Raw genomic sequence first — 16,131 nt, forward strand, 5'->3', positions numbered from 1 at the left:
AAAGTAATGGTTCTAGTGTTCCTTTCCCATATAGGAAAAAATTCCTTTTTCTTCCCTTTTGACTGGCACTAAATATATAGCTTTTGTTGAAATTTATTTTATATATAGGCATAAAAATGTATCTGGTGTTGTATCTGTCACTATGGTTCTACTATATGATTATGAGAATAAAATCCATCCTTCAGAAGAACAACTTCTGAAGTTGTTTGCCTTGGAGATATTTTAATGTACAGAAAATTAGGCAGCATTAAAATATTACCTTACAGCATTTTAGATGAGTAAGAACAGTGGAAAATCAGCCAGGGTATTGCCTGTTAAATTTACTGTCACTGTTTCCAAGCAAAACCCATTTAATAGGGAAAACTTTACTCCCCTTTTTTATTACATATATTTCTGCTTCTCCAGCAAGATCAGATTGAACATTGGAGAGTCTCCTGATAAAAGCTACCATCTAACGTTCACATATTGAAGAACTTGCAGATTTTAATTGGAAATACCGAATGCAGTGGATGATGGGTTTCTTTTCCTGAAGACTGGAGTTGCTGTACCCTGTATTTGAGGTGATGCACACAGAAAAACCTAATCCTCTCTTTTTCATCTGTATTTCTATTTGCTGTTCGTTTGAGTCTTGCAGGTATTAGTTGTTCAGCTCTGTAGGAAGTATGTAATTCCCTTTTTTTCAAACACAAGGAGTTTGCTTTTACTCATTACTTGTGTAGAATAGGTGGAACCATTGTAAAGGAAGATGGCTGGGTTGTGGGATTATTTTTTGTCCCCATGCATAACTGAGTGGCTCACTGTAGTCAATAGAGGCAAGTATTTCAATAGAGTGTTTCAGGCGCTTTATATTGCAGTAGTTTTTCCTCCTCATGTAGGCACCTTGAATCTTTTTCCAGAGGTGTCTGCCTCTGTCCACTCACACTTGTGCACAAATTAAATGCTTGCAGTTAGACATTGGCACTGCTCCTTTGTCTTTTAGGTAACTGTACTACTGGTTATTCCCACAAACTTACACAGCAGAATTTAACAAAGATGAAATTATGTCAGTCTTTCTTCTGCAGTTCTCTCTATTTCTCCTGTTTAATTTATATATCTTTCAAGTTTGATGATTTGCTGAACTGATTTGTAGCAAGGTGATGCTGCTTCACGCTACCTTTTTTTTTCCCCCACTAAAGAAAGGAGTAGTTTTTTCTGTTTTGGAAAAAATTCTGTAATGGTCCCCAGTCATATGGAAGATGAGCATTTCTATCATATTTGTGTTATGGGTTGGAAAGAGAGGATAAGCAGGGTTTTTGTTGATTGTTTGAGATGGAAATGATGGGTTGGAGTTACCAAGTTGCTTCTGTTAAATAGAAAATCAAATTTCCCATAACAGTTATTATTCTAAAGTGGATATACGTAAGAAGAGACTCTTCAAAGAATCTTTACAGAAAGAAGGAAGCTTGTTCCCTACTGATGGCGATTAAATAGAATAGAAATCGATGTGCAGGGAAGGAATTTTTTGGAAAATGCAATATAATAGAACACCTCCCTCTGGTGGTAGACATTACGTAGTTTAATCTGTTGTTTCACACACTGAACTGGAAACTTCATGGTGGGGGATGTCTCTCAGACTGCCCCTGGAGAACTAGTCGAACTTTTTTTAAGGATAATTGAATTGCATATACGGTTTCCTGCCACTCCAGCTCTTTGAGTATGATGGGGGGAGGGTTGGGCTGCTTGACCCAGTTTGTTCTAAGTTTGTCAGTTAATTAAATTTTTCTGCTCCCCTCCCCTCTTGCTGCTGGGATCGGTTGCCTTTTGCTGGTTTTGCTGGGCTGTAAGGATAGGCTCTATGGATGTTTGTGCTTTAAGCAGGTAATCAGAACAGCATGCACCAAACAGCTAATAGCTTCTAGCAATCATTCGGCTCTTTCTGAAAATTTATTCATCCTTTAGTTTATTCATATTTAGCTGTTTGATGTGAATTTTACATGCCATTCCTTAGTTAGTTTCCAAAGTAATGCCTGTAATTACTTGTACTTGAAACACAATTAGCCACCCTAACTGGAGGAGAAAGGTTGTTGTTAACTGTTTATCTTGTAGTTTATTAACGCCAAGAAATAGATGATGTCTAAGATTTTCTCTATAAACTTTTCAGGAATGGGTTCAATCTATCAATCTAGAATGTGAGCCCCGCAAGAGGTAGGAGGTAATTGTTATTTCTAGTTCTGCTTAGGCATAACAAAGAATGCTTGGAAGAGTGCTTTCAAACGCTTCCTGAAAGCATATTTTAGTTCCTTGCATTTCATGGCCATTGCACTTCAGAAAGTGTAACAAACTAGCTGAATGTGTGAGAATAACATTTTTCATCCTTGTTTTCCTTTCTGTTTAGTAAGCATTTTAGGACGATTTTTTTTTTTCTGTTCTTCTTTCAGAGCATAATGAAACCTGCTGTTCTCTCTCAACCCCCCCACCCCAGGTTGAACACTTGAAATAGTTTTTGCTTTTTTTATATGTCACTTACAGAAAAACTTGCAAAACCTTGTAAATCTTCTCTAAGGCTCTAGATGAAAAGTGAAACAGCTGGGGCCTTTCTGTGAGTCAGAGTCTTAATTCCATGGCTGTGACGCTTCAACTCATAGAAACAAAATTTGGAACATGGAGGACTGGCCACAGAATCTGTTTTCATGTTCAGGATCCCAGCGTTACTGGCATTTAATTAATGTATTGTTCAAGGTCGGCACATCGCTGCTTGATTTAGAGATTTATGCTTTGTTAGTGAATACTGCCATTTAAGGGATTCCAGATCTCATATGGCCAATAACAACCATTTGCAACCCAGAGCTCTGGAAATGGCACTGGTGAAGGCTAATTTTTTTATCTCCAGTACCTTGTAAGTGATCACACAAGAAGTCAGATCACATCAAATCAAAAATCATGGATATGAGAAGCAAAAGGACAATTTTCTTTCCATGCTTTTTTTCTCTTTATTGCACTTTCTCTTTATTTCCATATTAAGACATAGACAAGAGTTTGTGTTTTAGCCAGTTTCAGCAGCAATTCTCCAGCACTGACAGGCAGAAGGATCACTTCATCACAAAGAATGCTTTAAGTTCACATGTATTTGCTATAAGAAAATAAGTGAATTGAGGAGAAGTGTATTTATCTGCCTTTTCCACAGGGGGGACAGGAATGCTTCATTCTGGGAGAGCAGCTTTTCCATTCCTTTTATTTTTCTACACTTCTTTTAATATAAAGAAACCAGAGAAGCATCTAAATATTGAAATACTTAGTATCTGTAAGAAAAAATGTTTTAAAAATCCATAAGCTTTAGATATGAACTCACTAGATGACTTATTTTTGCAGCCATTTTATAGTGATTTCAAATTTTGAGGTGTGCTTCAGCTATTTTCTTTGGGATTTGTTGGCTAATAATGGAAATGCATGTTGTCATTGACTTGAATCCAACATCCCTACTATCTTCTTCTAGAAGACAATTTTAGTAAGTAGGAAGAAAAATAAAAAAGATTTTATTAATTCAAAATTTCAGCATGTTTTGTTGCTCAAAGAGAGGCCTAAGCAATATTTATTTTAGGTAGGCAGTTCTTTGATATCTGCACATATTCACGTTTTTGCTCCTAAAAGACTGGAAAAGAAATATGTATATTTCAGGTTTGTTTAAAATAAGCAAGGGGTGCTTAAGTTGGGGTTGGGTTTCTGAGCCATAGTGTTCCATAGTCAGAATTTAACGTAACGCAGTGGTTGCAACAACAGCATCTAGTAAGATTTTGCTGTGTTTGACCTTTGGGATTCATAAATCTAGATCAATTTTCCTTTCCTTGGTCCTTGAACTCCTGCAGTTGTTTTGTTGGCAGGTTTAACACTGTGATCTTGTGCATTTCTGAGTGATTACAGAATAGGATGGAGGGGATGGTAAGTGGGAGACTACAGCGACTCCCTTGGGAACCTCTTTGGGAAGTTAGTGAAATGTAGAGCTTGAAGCTAAGGCACGAAGGTGTCAGATGAGTTTCCAATGAGCTTTCTCACTTGTGTGACTAAAACATGACCTGTTGTCGTTTTCTTTTTTTGTATTATTGCAGATTATTACAGTCACAAATTGCTCATATAAACTCCAGCCATTGCAAAGTTTTTACCCCCCAAAACTGAGGACTGTCAGACTTGGAGTTTCCTCTCCACACTTTTCTCTAGCTACTGCTATGAAAGGCAGATATTAATTACAACAAGAAGCATCAGATTCCAGAAAGCTTGAGAAGAGTGAGAAGTTCACCCCTTATACTTCATCTCGCCATTTGTTGCTTTGGTGGTAAAACCTGAGTAGTGGTAAAATACTAAATCTTCTTCACAGGCACACATTTCAAAGGGTTGGGTTGGCTGGGGGGAAGTGAGGCCAGGAAATGAGAGTGCCTGCTCTTTCAGAACGGTCTTCAGCTTGTGTCTTGGCTGTTCAAATGAGATTGGGGGGGAAAGTCTGATAAATGAGTAGTTCTGAGGGATGTTTTGAGAGTTTTGGTAATGGTAGTTATTCAGGTGCCTTAACTGGAGACAAGGGAGAGGAAACTGATGAGGGGTTTGTGGGTTAGCACTAGAATGGTTAAAGTTAATTTACTGTAGAGGCCTTTTATCCCTGGAGAAAATCTTGACAATTTACAGCACAGTCAAATATTTGGGAATGCTTAAACTATAAATGTGACTATTATTGACAGAAAATGAGGCAAACGTTCACTTTAATTCGAACCACATAAATTAGACTGGAGGAATTAATTAAGAAATGATAGACATGTATTTTGAAATTGGAAGGTTCTCTCCAGATATTGGAAAGGGCATGGTAAGGTGATTTAAAAGATAGCTCCAGTACAAGAAAAGCTAATTGAAACATTTCTTTTATTAAAACAATATTAGTTCCTACGTGCCTGGTGAATGAAGTGTCCAGAATAAATATGAATGGTAATGAAATTCTATTTCTGTCAGTTAACAGTCCTATTTTCAAGATCTGTCATTTATTACAAAAGCACCTCGAGAAGTTCACTTCATTAGTTTACTTTGTATGACTCGCTTCTGTTGCAAAGTGCTTGGCTTATGGTTTTATGGATCAGATTCTTTTAATTAAAATTAATGTTTCTCCCCCTTTAGGTGCATAGATTTTGATGCATCATCACTGAATTTAATCTGAAATGGGACATTTCATACTAATTTGTTGTGCTTCATTAAGGGGTACTAGCACTAAAAGAATTCTAGAGATAGAGATGTTTAGGGGAGTGTTTTTTATAGGTTGTGTGCTGCTCTTAGTCAATTTATAAACTTATACTTTTGAGTATTTTCTAGAATTTTGTGTTGTCCAATTTTAAATGCCTGTGTTAATGTTTTCCAAGTCATCTTTGAGAATAAACTCTAGATCGCAGCTGCTTAGATGTTTTCCCCAGGTACTTTTTTTTTAAAATTCGTCCTATATTTAATATCTCAACTGTTGTATTACCCTCAGATTACATTAGATTGATTGTTCTCCATAAGTGCCAAATGGATCCTTCAAATAGCTGCAGCCAGTTAGATTTACAGACTAATTCTATAACCTTAAATCAGTTAACTTTTTCTGGCTGTTGAATACAGGAGTTTCTTTTCTTGTTTCTCACTAGTTGGTCAAATTATTGTCACTGCCATCTTTTGGAGTGGCAGCCCGTTAGAGTCCATGGCAAATCTGCCCACTCGGTGTTTTACTAGCAGTCAGTTTTGCTAGATGCTCTTCCTAATGAGTTCCCACTCCACTTATCATTGAAAAATAAGGTATTTCTTGCCGTCATGATCAAGGAGTGGCCACTTTGTTTTCCACATTTTTATTTAAAGTTCATTCTTCCCTTTGAGTTGGATTGTTACCAGTATCCTTTCATACGGATTCAAAAACCCATACAGTCTCAATTAGGTGGGTCATAAATTGTCTTAATTTACTAGGTCCATTGTCAGATGCAGGTACTATATAGCTAACCCCTCACTGGTTTTAGGTTTTGCAGTGTAATAGTACCTTTATATAGAACTTTCTCACCGGACATGCTCTGTAATGAACTCAAGGATGAATGCTAACCACAGACCCAAGGGATTCTGTAACAGGAGATTTCAAGTGGATTGTTATGACAGGCAGGGATATTTATTCTTCTTTGTGTTGGTGAGTTTTATGGAATAATGAAATTTTAGTTGAAATAATGTAAGCGTGCTACTTTAAGTAACAAAAGGAAATGTGACACAAGAGTTTTTAAAATGTGATTTACAGGGGTTTTCAGTGACCTTATTCCTGGTCAGTACTTAAATAGCTACAGTAAGCAAATTGTTACTATCAGGCAGAGCACAGAGTGTTTACTCTGTGGGGAAGCCGCTCTCAGAGGATACTTTTGTAGATAATAATGAAATTCCTTTTTCATCAATTCAGGATGTCACAAGTACTTTGGAGATGTGCTGTAAAAATGGCAACTTTTTTCATGGCAGTCATGTACAGTGTTACAAGCCTGGTTAATAGAGTTACTGTAGATTTTTCTACTCACTTTTATACAAAACTGCATTTCTTCTCTTAAGAAGGTGTCTGCATATATATTTATCGATGACCTGGGTCTTAAGTTGAAGATCATCTATAATAATGTTATGCTTGTTGTCTTGTTAGCCTTTGTTTATTAGTTATTCATAAATTTTCTCACTAAATAATAGGCAAAATCTGGTAGTCAAATCTGGAGCTTCCTCTGTAGCTTTTGGGGAGAATCATTTTGTAGAGCTGGGAGAAGGCGGCCTATTATGGAATCTCACCTTTAAGCAAGAGGCATCTTTTATTTTGAGAGAAAAATACCTCAAAACACAATGTCATCAGAATTCCTGAAAAAAACCCCAAACTACCACGCTCCCTCCAAAAGAAAAAAAAACCAAACCAACCCCAAACCCCCCCAAAAAACCACCAAAACTTGATCGTGTTAAATATCCCAGTAATTTTGCAAATACGATGGTTTTATTCTATGACTTGATCATAATTCCCGAATGATAAATACATGTAATTGCAGCCATGTTCTCACTATGTTTACCACCCTTGCAGTTCCATAATTTTTTATTATTTTTTATGTTTATTTTGCCCATTTTCCAGTATTTTTCCTTATTTGAAAAGAAAATGAAATATATATGAAAAGCTCAATATATGCAACATGCAAATCACAATATTATTTGAAACTCTTAATAATGTGTTGCCATTTAAAAAAAATAGCAATCATAAAGGATAACTAAGCATAAAGAACTCACTTCAGCTTCTTATAAGTATGAAGAAAAAAGAAAAAAAGTGAAAAAGTTGTATTTATTAATAAAAACCCCAAGAGCTGAATGACTTTCCTGTACCACATGTGCTCACAATTCTAAATAAAGTTCAGTTGTATAGAAAATAATCTTTCTAATATTTTTCCTGGTTTGTTAATTCTCCCTGTACTTTATGCTTAACTGTGACAGTGATGAGCTCTGCTGATAGCTCATGCAAGAGTATACTGTGATAGTTATTTTATACTCTCCAGTCTAATTTTCAATTCATCCACCTATTGTTGCTATTACTATTGTGGATGTATTAAGAAATATAGAGCTTATACACATACAATAAAAGATATTGTTTATATATTTAAAAATATATTGTGTATATTTTTATAAATATGATTTTGTAGAGTACTTACCTCTGATTCTGTTTTATGACTTTGGTTGTCTTCCCCTAATACAAATGCTTATGCAGATTTTGCGGTGTATTCCCCTTGGGGCAGGATCTCTGTGTTTATTCTGCATGTGGGCTAGTGCATCTTCCTGTCTGTGTGTTATTTAAAAAGAAAAAAAAAAAATCTTCTCCTCCCAAGTAGAATTTTATTGCCAGCCATTATTGGAATTTTAGATTGCATTCAAGTGTGCACTTAAATAAAAGGGTTTATCCATTTCACATTAATTTATTATGCAAAATGTAGTTATATATGAATGACATTTGAAATGCCTTCAGTAAGCTATGAACCAGAAAAGTCCAGAGAAGGGTTCTCAATAAATAAGTAAACTAGAACTTGCAGTACTATTCCGTGGTCATATATGAACAGGTTTTCTAGGTACGTGATGAAAAAAAAATAAAATGATGCAATAACTTAAACTAAACATTTAATTGCAGCAGTTTCAATGTCATAATCTTTGTGTTACTTCCCCTAAAGTACTTTCAAAATGCATTTTCTTCTAAGTGTGGAACTGTTTGCTGGTTAGACTGCAGTAAGTTAAAAGCCTATTGTGTATATTGGGATACTAATGGACTAGTAGACATTTGATGTGACACACATTAATTTATGCTCTGTAAAAGAACAAGATGCTCTGGTAATAAAAAATGTGCAGACTGCACATTTAATGCAGTGTAAGAAACAAACACTCTCCAAATAACTTTTTGCGAGTTCACACTGCTAAGTTATGGGAACTGTAGGACTGAAGAATAGAAGTGGTGTAATATTGCCTATCAACCAAAATAATTACTTTAAAGACTCTAATTTTCTCCTCTTAGCAGGCTGTTTACTCTGACGCTTCTTGCGACATCCATAATTTATTTGAATGAACCCATTTCTTATTAATGAAAACATCTGTTGTAGACCAGCAAATTTGTAACTTTGACCCTTAAAATAAGCCAAAAGGATGGCTTAAGTTTAAGACTCTTGGGGAGTTTCATAAACTTTATGATTTCTTACTTTACCATAGCTTGAGTGCAAATGAGAAAAAGCTCTGGCTTAATATTAAGTCATTTCATGTAATAATTTGTTACGCCTGTCTTTTTCAGAATAAAATGCTTCATGACACACTGATATTGCTTGTATTTGCCTTTCCCTCAAGTTTCAAGTGACTGTCATCACAGAAGTTACTTACCAGAAACTGAAGGGTTGTTCCATGCTTAGTTACAGACCTCTACAGACTCAGTATTTCTTTAGGTATTTTGTTGGATACTGATGGCTAAAGTAAACTAAGTAGTGTAATTGGGACTGTCTGATTTTTTTGTGTCACAGAACCAAGAGTACTTGGAGGGTGATGGAAGAGGCTGGATGTTCTAAATATTTGTTAGTTTGATCTTGAGGTAATAGGTGAAATTAACATACTGGGAAGACGGGCTGTTTCTCACCCTCACCTGGTAACAATAACTGGACAAATGTATGAAGAAGTTTTGGTCCTGTGCAGATGTGATTTTGTGTGACACATAATGGTTTTATGGGTTAGATTTGGAAGCTGTAAAGGTAATGGCTTTCATTCTCGGTGTTATTTTGTGAATGGAAATGGACAAAAGATTTTTCTTGCAAAAGAACTTGTCTTCTGAAGTCTGGAAACAAATCTGGCTTCTTTTAATCTAACCTCTTTGAATTCATTGTATATATAGAATATGAAATGTTTGTATCATGTCTGTATATGCACATAGTCATTTTGTTTACAAAGAAATCCAAAGTACAAACCAAAAATATCACTCTTACTATTAACAGCCAGTGCGTGAGAGCCCTGCGTGAGATTTTCTGCTCCTGCTCAGCTAGTTGAGATGCTGGGGGCTGCCCTTAAACTCAGCAAAGCAAAAGGATTTTGGAGCTAGAACACTGGCAGTGTTGCTGCTTATAACTAGCAGTGTCTCTGCCATGCACTAATAGTTTATTGGATGTATTTCATACATTTTGTTGGTACATCTTTCCTTCTGTTATTCCCTTGTGCAAGGAGTGGCTAATTTTCACGTTTTATTTTGGCCCTGTCTGCACCTTGTTACTAACACCAGGGTATCTTGCACTTAAAAAAACAAACAACAACAAAAAAAACCCAACAAAAAACCCCCAACCACCCAGCACCACCACAAAAAAAAAAAACCAAACCACCAAGCCTGAAGGCAATGAAGAAAAGGGGACAATGTTGAGAAGAAAATGCATTTTCTGAAAAATGGAGAAAGTTTGTTTCCACTAAATCTTTGTAAAAAGTTACAAAGTTGCATTTCACTAACTAGGAAAGGGGAATGTAGATTAGATGGGATTTTGGTCAGTCGTGCAATTTGGCATGGATTTTGCTAGCATAGTGAAAGTCCTAGTAAAGATGAAGGAAAAAAATAATTTAAATGAAAGTGTTTCGTATGCATCTCTAGTTAAATAGAAACTTCTGATGATGATTAACGTCTTGCCAACTCTTGTTCTGTGTTTTCCTCATTGAGACTATTAGGAGAGGTCATTGTTCTGTCAACAGAATTACATTCTGATTTTAATCAGAATAAAGCCTCCCCTTCAGAACTTGCCAGGGTCTTGCTTGTATTGTGTGTGTATTTTCGTTTTGTTTTATTTGTTAAGCAGTTAAGGCTTAACTGGATTTATTCAGGCACGGCTCTGCTGTAATTGTTGCCAGCTTTTATTGTGCTTGGGGGGAGATGAAGGTGATCTGCAAGTTATTTGTGTTACTGAGAGTCCTGGTTAACAGAAGCCAAATGCCGTTCGCTGATACACGGAAGAAATACAATACAGCTCATCCAGTATGTCGTTAGATATGTGTTGGTACCAGGTAAATACTGGACCACAAATCATAACACAATATTTCAGAAATCTGTTGATAATTTAGATCAAATTTATTATATAAACTTCTGTTACTGAATAGGTCCTGCATTGCTGTTGACATCACGTTACGAAGGCAACTGTTAATAATTTGCTGTAGTGTAAATAAGCACAACTTCAGTTACAGTTAGTGTGTCTCTGGCGCTTGAGGCAAGCAGTCTCACCACTTCCCTCAGGGAGTCTTGTTCTGCAGTGAAAAAGTGGTTCAAAAGGTGAGACAGGACACATTCTCAAGTTCCACACAACTGAGCAGGATAAGACTTTTTTTGAAAGTTAATTGATTTTTAGTCTGAGTAAAAGTTAGTTCTGAACACAAAGTCCTAGATTCATGAAGGCAAAAGAGCTTTAACTGCTGTGGTGGATTTTGCTGCTGTGTGACAGCTCTGAACTGTTTCACTAGTAAGCTTCTTGGGAAATGCTGTCACTGAATGACCATTTTTGACATGCTTTCTTTGAAGTTGGAGAATTTATCAATAGGTTGCAAAAGTGAATAATTTTTCAGGAAAAAAAAAAAAAAACCACCAAAAAACCACCTTGGTCAATGTGCTCTTAAACTTGCAGATCTGGGAGACACAGTGTAGCACTAGTACTTACCATACTATCATGAAAGGACCATCAGGACTTTTATTATATAGACCATTTTGTAAAAATGTTTTACATTTCTCAGTAAATGCCTTTTGTGGATGACACTAGCTAGTGCAGCCTGAGTAAAGTATTTGCAGCTGTCTAGCAAAACCCCCCAAAATAATAAAATAAATGGATGAGAACTTTTAACTTGCTGAATTTTAATGTATTTCATAGTATATATTGCTGTTCTGTAACTCTACACTTTCTTTTTAAATGCATTTTATAGATTCCTCACAGCATATAGTACTGAGCCTAACCATTGGTTTTGCTCTGCTCCTTGAAGATGGAGTTGCTCTTATTTCTGATACGTGGACACAACGCAGCTGTACTTCTGTGCACTGCCTTGGATGCAATCTCACGTAAAACACAATCTTTGTAGCTGCCTTATTTGCAGGCAAGATGTGAGAGTTTCATTGATTTTTTTTTTTTTTGTACTGGCTATTTATAGACTGGTGGTTCCCAAAACATCTCCAGCTGTGAGCCACCCTTCTGCAGGACTGTGGCCTCAGTAGAGGCATGAAGAGCTGGGTGTCTTCTGGAGTGGTGACTCCAGTTCTAATTGTGCAGCTGTCTGATTGTGGCTAGTGCAGAATCCCAAGCGCTTGAAGCTTTCTTGATGGAACAAACACACTAAAAATATCCAGGAGCCCAACTTATGTGAGGCTTTGTGGATAACTAGTGACGCCTGAGTAGGACATCTTCCTGGATCCAGTAACTCATCCCTGACAAAAAGCACTTCACTAGTTTTTCAGAGCTGTGTTGTGGAGGTGGATGATTTCCCCTCTGCCGCCTCCTGGCTGACTCTTCCCCAGCAGAAGTTACAGCTTAATTTCTCTGGCAAATCACTTAAATCCTAAATCAACATTTAGGGACTGTTTGACTGTAGTGCTTCCTAATCCCAGTGAGTCATCTTGACGACCCATGTTTCTAACACGTCATCATCTGCACATATTTATGGATTGCTCTGTTTTCCTGTCTGTCATGACACAGTAATGAGCAACCGATACTGATTTATGTATGTGTTTGCATAATGAATAAATTCTGCCTTTGTATGTCATTTTTTAGAAAGATGTGTTTAGGGATACCGAGAGGTGGTGCACTTCAGCTGTCTCTTTACCAAGGAAGAGGTGCCTTTGCATTGTGAGAGTAACTAGATGTTAAGCAAACCAAAATCCGCTTGGCTGGGAGGGATGTTCCCGGGGGGCATCCAGTGGCAGAGCTGTGCCAGACTGGAATCCAGTAGCGTAGCTGGTAGGAATGGAGACCAATGCTGTAATTAATGAGGTATCAGGGCTGTGAGTTTGGGAAAGCCTGCGAGGGAGGATTTGCACGTAAAAATGAAAACTGTATTTCCCTCGAACTGAATCTGGTTTGGAGGCAAAGTAAGCCTGAGAATGGCATCTGTAAAAGACATGGAATTTGAACTTAGCATGATTTGGCGCTTGCTGACCAAAAAGAAAACAAAAGGCAAACTTTGAAGCCAAATCATTTGTCCATAGCTTTAACGTATTGTAGTGATTTACTTCCCATATCTAATTCTATGGTCATAAATCAATGACCAACTTTTAATACCAATGTTGTTGTAAGTAAGTAAGTGAAGGAAAGAGGAAAAAAACCAAAACCAAAACACCGACACAACCCCACAGACACCAAACCCCCATCAAAAGCGTGATGCAAGTCCTTCTTCTCCAGAAGTACCAGCTTCTCCATGCTAACCTGGAACCTTAGCTTTCTGCACTAGCTTCGCCAAAACCCTTACAGGGATTTCATAAAACAGCAGTGAGAAGTACTGTTTTTAGAGAAGTGTAACATGTCCTTATACTTGTATTACATGCCTTAGTTCTTCCGTCATCCAATGTTTGCTCCTTTATGGCTTTGTACGTGCTCTGTGTGAACTATTTTTAAAAGGTTGCTATGTGCTGTGTACCAATATACACATTGGTAAACTTTGGATGCTCTTGAACAGCTGTGGAAACAAGAACTGTGTGTAGTTCCAAAATTGTTTGTTGTTGTTCAATAACAAATAACTTTAAGATACTTTACATCTGAAATAAAAACTTGAAGGCTGCTCTAACTTTGTGTTGTATGAGATATACGAATGATCAGAGCGATGATACCTCTGGCAATGTTCTGGGGTTCTTTTTGTTATGCTCAGGTTTTTTGCTAACATCAGATGATTAGATTGAGCAAGTGGGATGACGTATGAAATCTTGGTTTTGGTAGATTTCCAGAAGAAGCAGCCAGACGATGACTCTACTCCCAGCACAAGCAACAACCAGTCAGATTTGTACTCTGGAGAAACGAACAGTGACAACAGCAATACCTCTCTAACCACGCAGGCCGCTAACTCCAACCAGCAACTTTTGACAGAACTGAATGTAACTTCACCGAGCAAAGAGGAATGTAAGTGAACAAGTCCTCAGTGACAGCAAAGGAGACATAAACATTTTGTTTTGTTCTCAGGTTTATGTTTCACTGACTCCCTTTGGAACTAAATGGCCTGTTTTTTGGGGCAAAGGGAAAGGTTAGAAGTTATTCACAAAATAGACATTGATAGCTTTAACTGAAGAACAAATTAAAAGGGGTCACAGGAGTTTCTAACTAACTTTACAGCTGTTTGAACTGCAGTGTACAATTTAATTACAATTTTGAGGCACTCTGAGAAACTTTTTCTTGCATTGCTGGTAAATTACTTACTATATATATTCTAGGATAAACACCAATGTTTTGTAAATTTTTACTTTAAAAGCTTTTGGGTTTTAATAATTGCAATTGCAGATAGCACTGACTGTGATGCATGTTTGTCTAGACTGCTGCTAGGTTACTTGCATAAAACTTAAGTTTCATGTGGTAATCCATCTCTTCTTTCATGACCCATCTTTCTTCTTTATTGAGCTAAGGCAAAAATTCTCCCTGAAGGTAAGCTAAGATGTTAAATATTAGCAAATACAGTGAAATAAAGTCATGTTTTAAGTTAATCTAAATCTCTATATACGGTCTATATCTAATATATGGAGTTTTAAAACCTGCATTCTACAACTTAAGCTCAGCTGTGTAATTTGTAGTTTCATTTTCCTCCATCTGTAGCTTTATTTTGGAAGATGCTTGATGGAGAGAATCCTTCTTGAGCTGAGTTTGCTTGTGCCCCTTGGCTGGTAAATAGATGGACACATCACAAGAAAAACCCGCTTGTTTTTCACTAGGGAATCTGCACTGGTGCTTGAACGTTGAGGCAACTGCTGGAATTAACAATGCTTAAAAAGCACTAGGACTAAAAAAATCTTTTATATGCTACACTTGTTTTCAGTTGTGTTAACTGTTTATCTAGAATGGTTTTCTTATGTTGCTGCAGTATTTATTCTGTTACTGTAGACTTTGCGTATATATTATTTTTACTTCTGCAGGTTGGTTGTAGACAAAGCACAAAGTGTCATTTTGGAATTGTGGTAGTTTATTAGACTAACTAAAATAACATTTTTAAATTGAATTCTTGTTTTTCTATCTGTATGTGAGGATATTGTCAGAAATACAGCAGGGATCAAATGTGAACATTCTGATACCAGCTCTTGTAATAAGAGTATACTTGCTGTGTAACTCTTGTCTCTCCTTCGCATACACAGTTGCTGCTGACCACCCATCATCTCTTCCTTCTGTCTGCGCTTCTTCAGGGGAAACCTGTAGTCTGCTGTAAAAGCAAGGCCTTAAAACAACCTTCCTAGACAGTTCAGCAAAACATCATGCTTTAGCAACACAGTTGAGCCTTCACAGGGCAGGGGGCTTCAGCACCTCTGATGGCTTATTAGCCAGGATCCACTATTTGTTTGTTATTTGATGCTTCTCCAGTGCTTGCTATGTCAGGTTTTCTGAAAATTTGTTCAGTTAGGAATGAAATTGTTACAACAAAGTGTTTCTGTTGTGGCAGAGGAGGACTTGGGGGTAAGTGGGAGGGTGATTACAGGGATGCGAAAGAGGGAAGGAAATTAAATAGTGTCCTTCATCCTGAATTGCTGTAAGCTTGTGAACATATACTGAAGGTGATGGATATTAGGCAGCACAGCCTGCAGAGCATTTGAAAATATTACCTTTTAAAAAATTCTTTATGACTTCCTGCTGGGGTGATTTTAAGTGAAATACAGTGGAGAAATTTATTTACAGCTTGAGCTTTCTCTGTCATCTCTCACATCCCCACTACCTCTTTAATGAAGCTTAATATCTTTTGTCAGAAATAATTATATACAGACAGAGCTTTTCTGATGGATAATGGCCTCAGCATGGAAGATTTTTTTTCCCTTAATGAGGAATGCCCAAACTTTAAATGTCTGTTTGATTTTAATTTGAGGGTGTCTTTTTTCTGTGCGATATTTATTTATTTTGCAGCGAGTTCTATAAAGCACGCACTCCTCTCATTACAGCTGTGTTCTTCAAACATTAATATTTTGTAGTGCTGTGTGATGATGTACAGCTATGTGCTGGTCTGAATAGAATTGTGGTAATTCACCAGAAATCAATGTATGAGATCGTTATGGTAATCCCTATCAAAGTGTGGAAAGATTGGAGTACTCGGGAAGGATTCTCATGGTGCATTCCACTCCTCTCTCTTCCCTTTCACGCTTTTGAGAAGAGTCTCACATCAAGGCTTTTGCCACAGTACTTGAGTCCATAGGGTAAACAGATTGGACAGAACTGCAGGAAGTCATTTAGGCAATTAACAAATTCCATTCATGTTACGACAACTGAAGAGAACCATAGAAATCTCATGTGGTAAGATTCACATTCTCTGTCAGAGAAAGTGAGAGGGTTTTTTTATACTTGTTTTTAAGTAACCACTTCCTTTTTTAACACAGAATGAATGATATAGGAGAAAAGTTCATCGGACTGGATTTTGCAGGATGTCAATTTCACATTATGCAAGTATTTCTGC

The 16,131-nt window shown here is 37.0% G+C and overlaps 1 protein-coding gene across 3 annotated transcripts in view; it reads left to right on the top strand.

Annotated features, from left to right (window-relative positions):
* The window catches only part of ZFAND3 (zinc finger AN1-type containing 3), a 149,507-nt gene that overhangs the window by 81,891 nt on the left and 51,485 nt on the right, over positions 1-16,131 (top strand). For all 3 annotated transcript variants that reach the window (XM_074165103.1, XM_074165111.1, XM_074165115.1), the window contains one exon: positions 13,434-13,613. In XM_074165103.1, the coding sequence (XP_074021204.1) occupies positions 13,434-13,613 (180 nt within the window). The remainder of the gene's footprint in view (positions 1-13,433; positions 13,614-16,131) is intronic.

The sequence above is a fragment of the Numenius arquata genome, chromosome 2 (assembly GCF_964106895.1).
Source record: "Numenius arquata chromosome 2, bNumArq3.hap1.1, whole genome shotgun sequence".
NCBI classification, from domain to species: Eukaryota; Metazoa; Chordata; class Aves; order Charadriiformes; family Scolopacidae; genus Numenius; species Numenius arquata.